The sequence below is a fragment of the Mesitornis unicolor genome, unplaced genomic scaffold (genome assembly GCF_000695765.1).
Source record: "Mesitornis unicolor isolate BGI_N332 unplaced genomic scaffold, ASM69576v1 scaffold45552, whole genome shotgun sequence".
Classification (NCBI taxonomy): domain Eukaryota; kingdom Metazoa; phylum Chordata; class Aves; order Mesitornithiformes; family Mesitornithidae; genus Mesitornis; species Mesitornis unicolor.
Genome location: NW_010167981.1, coordinates 1 through 10,105, shown reverse-complemented (window position 1 = coordinate 10,105; position 10,105 = coordinate 1). Strand labels below are relative to the sequence as shown.

Sequence of the window (10,105 nt, the reverse complement as noted above, 5' to 3'; positions counted from 1 at the left end):
TAAACTAATATTAATATGTTAATATATTAATGCATATAACTAAATAAATTTTGCTAACCCTATTCATTTTTTCAATAGGCATCAGAATTCAAAAGCTAACAACATTTGAAACTGGAGATAAAGTAGCCACACAAATTCAATTATTTTGTGACTGTTTCTTCTTATGCAGTTAGATGAGAAACTTACCACTGACATTTTCAGTTAAAATGAGATGGAACACCTGAGCAAAGGAATCAACATCTCTGTTCAACCAGATGTCAGAAAGACTAGAATCCATTTCTTTTATTAGCCATGGTTCAAGGCAATCCTCATCTTTTTCAGTCTGAAGAGAAAAAACAGTATGGAAAGATTAATTTCTTCAAAAAGTTGTCTTTATTCTCATATGTTTACCACAAAGAATTTGAACAGTCAGTTTTCCAAGTACAGCATTTGGATATCAGCTAAAGCATTTATTTTATCACATGCAAGTACTTTAAATAATGGCAGTCTAGCCACTTGATCTAAACAAAAGCTACGTACAATCATCATAACTGAAAAGCACACTTTAGCTAGAGTAGCTCATGCTAATTTTAAAACGTTATTAAAATATGTTAATATACTTCTAGAAACTCTACAGGAGTAGAATATTTAGAAAACCGTTTTTAAATGGGTAGTAATAATAAAATACAAATTTAAACATCTCTTTCAACAAACGCAAAAAACTTACCAGTTGATTAAATACTGTGTCACCACCATCATCCAACAGACGATATTCTTCAGTTGTACTTGGAACAGACATTTGTCTCCGAGATTCCAGTATGCTATTAGTTTCTTGTGCAGAACACCACTCAGTAAGAGTGCTCTGCTGTTGTTCTTCTAGAACACAAAGTATTTCCAAAAAGTTTTACAGTTATCTTGATTTACCCATAGTTATATCAAGTCACAAAGTTTTACCTATTCTTTTATTTCATCTAGAACATTGTTACCAGTCCACTATAAATTTCACGTTTAACAGCACCCAAAGTGCACCACTGTACACATCTGCTGTAACAAAAAGGTAAAAAATACTGTTTGGGTGCTAAAGTATTCCAAATTACTGCATTCAAATGAGCTTCCTAAGTAAGTATTTTCTACACAATTCTCAGTCCAGATCTTTTCTCCAGAAGTGAAATAACAAACTGATAACAGTTCCTGCAGGTAACAATCTGAGTATAAGAAACAGCAGAAGACACCAGTGCCATAACTAAATTTTTCTATCCACAGTGATCAGAGCTGAGCACTAGGATAAACATTCAGTTAGGATTTTAGGTTATAGATTTGATTTTTGCCCCCCTCCTTTTTTTTTAAAATTTACACTAGGATCATGACTTTCACTTGTCAGGAAAACTTCCCAATAATGTATCTACTTATAATCAACTGACAAACAACTATATTAAGTTCAAGTGCGACAGTGCTTCTGGGTTATACACAACCATATCTGAAGAACGCAGTGAAAAATGTTACTAATAAGAATCAATTCTGTGCAAGATGTACAAAATTCTGTCCTCTTCAGTGGCTGCACTCTAATTTGCACCCAAAAGTCAGCATATAATATCTTCTGCTTCTGCAGCTTTCCTGTGGGCAAAACCCCCAGTTATACGCAATTCTATTCCACAATAATCAGGAAAAATAGAACATTTATCAACTGAAGGCAAAAAGAATGCAACCATTGAAAGAAAGTGAAAATATTTTTTAAAAATTTACATAACCAACTTCAATAATGTAAACACTAAGACCCTGAAGATGCTTGCTGTCATCTAATCATGTCCCATTTCACATTGACTTCAGAATCTTAACAGAGAATCGCACCACTTAGTTCTTCAATCCATCAATGAGACTCACTGCCAATCTTAACAATTAAGAAGTACACCAACCTTGCTGTTTCTCTTTTTTGTACTTTACCATCTCTTTGTTTGTATACCCAGTGCTTCTTAAAATGTCCTCCAAAAACATCTCTTTAACTTCAAAAGGTGTTCCTGGTACTGAAAGTAAAAATAATTTATAGAATATTACAGCTTTCTTCATAATCTTAATTTTTTAAAAGCACACAAAAAGTGAAGTAAAAATTATTAGGGATGGATTTAAGGAAATACCACTGTCCTTAAAGAAAATCTTGTAACAGTCACTCTCACTGGAGCTTTTCTTAAGACTACTGGGCCACAAAATAAAACAACACTGCAAAAGGGAAATGCCAGATCCGGTATTTTGTTTATCATAAACCTCTTCAATTCTGTGTTATAGCAAGTGATGCACATGATTGACAGCTATTAATTGCAATTTCATCAAAATAAGGAAAAAACACCCATTTCTGTTTATGGTTACAAAAAAGAATTCACTGTGTAAGCCTGCCACCTGTAGGCAGTAGTAGATTGCCATTTTTGTATTAAACTACTTTTTCTCCTCTCAGTTTCCTCAATTACTTCAGCCAAAATTGGCTTCCTTCACTGCATACTCCCTGACAAATGAGACATTCCAAGTGGTCTTTATCTCTTAAGAATTTACTCTGATTTCTTCTTCAATATCACAGTTTTTCAGACCTTATTCATGGACATTAACGGATTATTTTTCATATGAAGAACTGAAATATCTAGATTTTTATTTTTGGTTCTTTAGCAGACTTTGCCATAGCTGAGTTTAAGTCACCTAGGACCTCCCTCCTAAAGAAAAGATTTCTCTTAAAAGCTTATTTTCAAATCGCGTTATACTTAAGACATCATTGAGGAAAAAGAAAGAGGACTGTGAGGTGCCAGAGGACGTCACCCATCCAGAAAAACTGCAAGCTAAGAGGTGAAATTTTTTTATAAAAAGCATCTCCCACACATCTACGTTTTACCTCTACTAAAGATCAGTCAAATGAAATTAAAACAGCTATAATGATGGCTTCTATTTGCATTTGAATATAATCCAACTACCGATTATCGAGTCTGAACATAAATTAACAAATTGACATGTCTTTTCTCAATGTTTAGCAGCTAATAATTATCTTTAAAATAAAGAATCATGTGATTAAAACATGAAAACTGTATTTGCCTAGAACTGTATTTCTGAAGTAACCAAGGGCAGTTATCTGTGTTTCATCCAGTAAGCAGCAGCAATCTCTGTGAGGCAAAAGAATCTACTGGAATGAATTAATATGTAACACACTTTTGTAAATCTTAGGGTCCACCTCACCAGGGAGATCAGCACTTTAAGAACCTTCTCCTGCTTCTTGAATTTAATGTGGTGAGGCCCAGGACAGCCCTGAACTTACAGAACTCCCTGTGGCAAAAACACTTGACTCTGAAGTAGGTGCAAATGGTTAAGAAACAACAAAAATGAACAAATGACCAACAAGCATTGCTGCAATTCTCAATGTAATTTAACATGCTCCCTTATTCAAAATGGTTTGCTATAGTTCAGTAAGACCTGTAAGTCCTAGGGCACATATAGTCAGATTTAAGATTTTACATAAATACTTACTGTGTATTACTGGGCAACTTCCAAAGTACCTAATAAAGAGATCTGCATCTAGAGCTGCACTAGAAATAATTAGTTTTAGATGAGTTTGTTCTTGCAACACATCTCTCAGTTTTATTAACAAGAAGTCACTGATCCTATCCCTCTCATGTACTTCGTCCTGTAACAAAAGAACAAAAAAAGAAAAAAAAAGCAAACCACAACAGGTAAACATCACAGATCCAAGATTATAACTTTTCACACATATGAACTTTTTAAAAAACTAAAATATATAATATGCTGGTACATTACAGATGCATTAAAATGTAAGTCTAGTTGAAGTAAGGGTTTTTTCAAGCTATACAGAAGTCAAAAAATAGTTCAAAAAGTTTTATAAAGACATCAGAACAGACTGCTCTGTCAATGCACAAGCCACAATTATTGGCATGAACATAAAATAAGATACTTCTAAAAAAAAGGAAACCAAAACCAATGTTACAATAAATATTCGGTAAGTCTTTCAAGTTAATTTAGATTTTATCCAAACAAAACCAGCTTAAATGCTCAAATTAGTAAAAAAACCTCTAGGATCTCATCTTCCATCTAACAAGTAATACATGTTGCTTCACCTCACATAAAATACAACAGGACTTACCACAATAACATGCGTCACTGTCGATAGTGTGCTGTCTCCTGCAATCAGGGTGCGAAGTAGTACGCCATTAGTGCAAAATGTTAACAGTGTCTTTGGAGAAACCCTGTTGAATAGTTTGTAGAGATACCTCAGCCTTTTTTAACACGATTCAAATACATGCTAGCTTTCCACTACTTACTGAAAACTAAAGGATTGAACAGCTGCTCACCAGATGTGGAGTTTATAATTCTCTCACCAAAGAATTCATGCATACTACATTTTTTAAGCCATGCCTATTTCCGGAGAGTTCCTACAGAATCTTAGTGCTTATGCCCTGAAACTTCAGACAATGGATTAAAAGACAAAGTGAGACTGAAATTTAAACAAATAAATAAGCAAGCAAGTGAAACAGAACCTTGCAAAGCTCTCCATGTCGTTCAATTTACTGGAAAATTCAGTGTCAACTGCTTTGGAAAAACAGGTTCAAATTCTTCAGCATATATGTTTGGATATAGTCTTTGTATTTCTCTGTACTTCACTGAATCACAAATAAGAAATCAGCTGATCCTTTTCAAATGCTTTCATTTTTCTCCTCAAGAATTTAAGAAAATCTTTAAATGTTACTATTCTAGTACCTACAGCAGAGTCTGCTGTGCAGGCAAAAACTGCAATTGCCACTACTTTCTCCAGCACTGCCACCTTAAGTACTGAAAAGTTCCTCTGTATCATACTGTACAGTACTTCTCTGGAGGATGTGAGCTCGTATTTTATCATCTGTGTATCCCCTTACAAGTTTGGAATTCATACCTCCTTTCAAAAATCCTCCTACATATTAAAAATTCAAGGAACACATCAAAGATGGAAATGCTTTACTTTACGTATCTCTACTCTTTATTCAGTAGCCTTCCAGAAATCATCATTGCTGTCTAATAGTTAATAAACTTAAAAACTAGACTGTGTTACTTTAAACACCTCCATCCCAGATCCTTTTTGCCCAGAGACGGAAACACTGCCATATCACTTTTTCGCTCTCTTGAGATAATCTATTCGTTCTTTTCAAGCAGGATTTTTTGCATTGATCTCCAATAACTTTTCCATTTTCACGTGACCTATACTTTGTTCTTCTTCAGCCAGCATAGTACTCCAACACATTAATTACCCAGCTTATCTGCAGCTCATCTTCACCAGCTCTTTTAATGCTTTAATAGCCTTCTGAGCTTTTGTACGTGTATTCAAATTCTTCTTTAACCTGGCTTTCTTGTTCAAGCGCATTCATTTTCATTAGCCATGTGCTATCTTCATCCATACATGCAACAGAACCAACTATAACTTTTGCCATCCTCTCCTCACCCACATCCCAACAGCTGCCCACTCCTGGAAATTCCACTATCTGCACAGTTCAAAGAATCTAGAATCCGCATCCAATCTTCATTCATCCATCCATTCCTGCACTGCTTTAGGAACAAATTCCTCAGCTGACTTAGAAATCTCTACTTTTGTATCACTTCATGCGTTAAACATAAAAAAACTAGATTGGTAAAAAATGGTCAACTTTAAAACATGAAAGTGAAATGTGTTTTTTTTCCTTTTGCATCCCCTATTAACTCTCACTGTATAGCATTTCTTACACCATGTTAGTCTTCCTACCTGTTTTCAAAGCCTGCAGAACTTTTGGATCTATACATGTTGCAAATAGGGAAGGGGATATGAGCAAAGTGTACACTTGATCTGAAAATAAGACAAAGAATTCCACACACACCCCAAGCAGAAATCAAGAGGAAACACCTGTAATTCACTTACAAAAGACAAGTTATTGCATGAAACTGCAAAATACAGGAGAAAAATTCTCTTTTTCACTTATACATTCTGTTGCTCGGATAACATATCCTACCTATACTTTACATACTGGACTTTCACTGGCTGTATCCCAAATACACCGTAGTTTAAATGTACAACAGACTAAAAATACCAACACAAGAGCAGCTGACTGAGAGATATGGTTAGTACCTGCTTTCTAATCGGATCTGATAACCAATAGTCTGGCCAATCTTTTCTCTTCTTTCTGCTGCCACTCTTTCAGCCACAGCAACAGCTGCCAAACGTCTTGGCTGAGTGCAAAATATACGACAGGGAGTTCCACTTTTGTAACAGTCATCAAGAAGGAACTGAGGGATCTGTAAAGAAGTGGTCATAGCTTTTTTACCATGGCGAAACAATTTAACTGTATCTCAGTATCACACAGGTCGCAAAAGTATTCACAATAGGATTATCATTGCAAAAATACTTGAAGGGTCAGAAAGGCAGCAAAAAATCAATTTCTGCTTTTAAGTTTAATCTGTTTAAAAAAAAATAGTTGAAGCTTCTCTCTCCTGCTTCAAAGAAATTGATAAAAAAACATACCTGCTGGTAATCTTTCATTTCAACATACTAATATTCTACTCTACAACTAGCTTTAGAAGGAAAAGGGCTATACAAATCAGTTACTTTCCCTTCAATATTTCCTATTAACAAAATACTAGTATTTATCAGAAAACTGTGCAGAACCATTTAGGTTTTTAGTAAGTATCTGCTAAATTAGTATTTCAAAGGCAAGAAAATTAGTTAGAACTAAGACAAGACTTTCAACCATATAGGGAAACAAAAACCTTAAAACTAGCATAAAGAAATCCCTTATATAAATATTACAAAACTGGCATTAGTTTTGTTTAAATATCTTTTTTTTTAAATTTTGTTAAAGAAACATACTTGAGTAGTTTTTCCTGATCCAGTCTCTCCTACAATCAAAGCAACTTTATTGTCCTTTATTATTTTGACAATTTCTTCCTGCTTTTCAAAAACTGGTAGCGATTGCCTGAAGAAATCAAACTCTGATTCTTGTCTTTTCACTGGAACCTGGGGGATACCGCTGTTAAGTCGCCCACTTGTCTTGTTCATTTCTCTGTTTTCTGCAAAGAGAATTTAACAATTTACTTGAACAGGTACAAAAGAAGGTCACCAAGAAATTGCTTAAAAATCATACATAGAAATGAACATTCCTGGCTTCATATGTATCCCTACAAATCAAATGACAAACCCATCACACATTCAAAACCATACTCATAGTAATGCATCCTGTTATGGTGCTTGAGATGAATATTGTTCAGCGTAGTTATTACTTTCATAGAAATTTTGAACAAAACCAGACTGTCCTAAAAGGTCATGAAGAGCAAAGAGAAAGAGAAACTAAACCCAAGAAAAGCAGCCTGGCATATTTTCTTGGCCTTTTTATCATGTTTACACATTCACTCCTCCACAGTTTACCTAGAAATAGTCACTGTATAGTGTTAAATCTTTAAGTTATCCAAGCTGACAAGTATGTCTTCAGAGAAAAAGGTAACTATTATGATTCATATGCTTTCCTTCACATCCTCCCTTGTCTTTTACAACCTCCTTTCAGCCAGTCTTATAAACTTAGTCCTCTAGTCTGTAAGATTTATCTTAAATCATACAAATTGAACCATACTGTATCTAGATCCCTGGACCCACACAGCACATTGTGATATGTATTAGCAAGCAAGGCATAAGGAGCCAAAGAATCTGCATGTCTTCAGAGACTACTGCTTCAAATTCAGCACGCTAAATGTTACTCTAATTCCTTAATAGTTGTTTTACAGAACAATGAAAAGATTGCTGTACATTCAATGATACATATTTAATGTAATTAACAGATTAATATATTGAATTACAAGCACTGTTTTACCAAGACAGACACAGGCTAACAGATTAAAAGAGCCAGAAGCCATTCTGGAGAAGAAAGATAAATTTTATACTATTCATTAGTTTATGCCTTACAATCCTAAGGAATTGACTTTCAGTACTTTTACTGCAGTTCATTAAGTAATCCTATCAAACAATTGAAAAGGAAAATATGCAAAGGAAATACTTAAAAGCACAAATCATCATAAATCAGAAATACCCAAGGAAACAAGGCATACTGGTACAAGTGTCTTCTGTGCCCTACACTCAGCTTTGCTCACAGAAACACAACATAACTCTTACACTCAGAACTGTTAAAGCAATAGTTAAAAGCGTCGTTTAAAAAAAAACCAACCAAAACACAATGCATCAGAAGTTCATCTTCCAGTGAACTGTTTCACATTCTAGAAATCAAGTAGTCTAGACTGTAGTCTATTAAGGACCAAATCTACTTTAGAAGAAGAAAAAAAATGAAAAAATACACTTATTTTATGAAGAACATGAAATCCTACAAGCAGAAGGGCCAACCTCACTTTCTCATAAGGGTGTTCTTATACAGCAGTGATGGTAACATAACTCTCTTCAATCTGACCTCACAGAATCTGTGGGAACTCCCATTTCAGAAATGCACTTCCAAATAAATTTGTTTGGAACTGGTTCAAAAATTCAAAATCAGCTCAAAACAAGTTGTCTCTAAGGGAGACATTAGAATGTGGGTGACATGACTGTCTAAGCTCCTCATGATATCAGTTTTAAAAGACTCTCACATTAACAGAAGTCAAGAAAATTCATGGATTTGTTTGGGGAGGGAGGGTGTCAGTTGGGACAGAAGAGGAGACAGAAAAGAAAGATTTTGTTTTGTGGTTGGGTGGTGGATTGTTCTGGATTTTTTTTAACCAGTGTTAATTCACAAGTCCATATGAGAAGACACACTGAACACACCAGATTCAACTGCACATGCATTTCCTCGCTCCATCTTTGGCAGAAGTTCTGTTCGTTCTTTCTTTGTGACAGGAAATCTCTGAATTAAACTCCAAATAGCACGTTTCGTACTGGGAGCCAAGCAACAAGTCATTACTGCATGTGTTAGTTCTGAACCATCCTTCTTCCTTACAGTCAGGAATCGATTTGCTCCTTTTCTGGGAGGAAAAAAAAAAGTATTACAGGAATAAGTAACCTATTTACCTCCAAGTAATGATCTTTGACCATAATTCTTTCAAGATGTCTCTCAGATTATTTTCAAATACAACAGAGTAACTAGAAACTTCCAAATAATGTCCCTAGTAGCATGACACACACCACAGTAAGAGAAGCATCCACAATATCCTGTAAAACCACCCTTTTTTCACACAACATAGTGCAGCACAGACAGTGCAGACTTCACACGACTATGCCTAGCACAACCTTACAATTAGGCATCCTTAATATAACACTGTTTTGCTAGCTTTCTGTGAAACGCCTATCACTGCATTTGCTTGCCAAAAGACAACTGGTGCCATCAATCACTCTGTCAATCGACACTGAGCGGTATTACGTAGAACTTATTTCTGGACAAAAATTTAAGAGATACAGAGGTTAAAAGTGTGCCTCAACCCTGGTAAAGGTGGTACAGTGGTGCACCTGTACAGCGTGAAAGTACCCAGGTACAGCTCCTGTGAGGAGAGGCGAGGGTTGCTCTGTGCCAAACACAGCCAGTTCCAGGCCCCTTCATCACCTTGGTGGCCTTTCACCAAACTCTCTCCAGTATGTCCACATCTCTCTGTAACTGGTGATCCCAGCAGCCACACAGCACTCCATGTGTGGCCTCAGCAGTAGGCAAAACACTGCTGTGTTTTGCTTCTAGCTACAACGCACAGCACTGCAAGCTCTGCTACCGGGAAAGTTAACTCCATCCCAGACAGACCCAATACAGTGCACTGCTATTAATTTCTAGTGGAAAACATACTAGCTATGAAGAATCTATAGTATGCTTTCTGTTAAGCAGTCAACATATGCTTGCTTAACTCGAAGGAAAAAACTAAGGACACAAAATATTGTCCTATGGTTCCAGTGCAATAGCTTCCCTTATTTATCCACTGAGTGCAACAAGTACAGATACAGTAGTGAATATTAGCATTAAAATTATACTCTATGTAGAAATTCAATCAACAAAGCCAGTCATGATCAAGCTTTTGAAGACTGATTATTTAGAAGTTAGTGCAAGCATAAATACTGAGGAAATCTGCAGAGATTAAACACAAGAAGAAAATCTGAGCTTATTCAATTTATTAAATAAATATTTTA

At 35.5% G+C, this 10,105-nt stretch overlaps 1 protein-coding gene across 1 annotated transcript; it reads right to left on the bottom strand.

The window, feature by feature from the left end:
* Positions 1 to 186: 186 nt before the first annotated feature.
* Positions 187 to 9,619, bottom strand: LOC104536300 (probable ATP-dependent RNA helicase YTHDC2; the record flags this gene model as incomplete). The annotated part of the gene is made up of 9 exons (XM_010178866.1): positions 9,537 to 9,619; positions 8,765 to 8,961; positions 6,833 to 7,032; positions 6,095 to 6,261; positions 4,109 to 4,211; positions 3,478 to 3,634; positions 1,893 to 2,000; positions 707 to 855; positions 187 to 322 (listed from the first exon to the last, which is right to left on the bottom strand). Coding segments are annotated over exons 1-9 (1,300 nt in total), but the record flags the coding sequence as incomplete, so codon positions are not given.
* Positions 9,620 to 10,105: the final 486 nt, after the last annotated feature.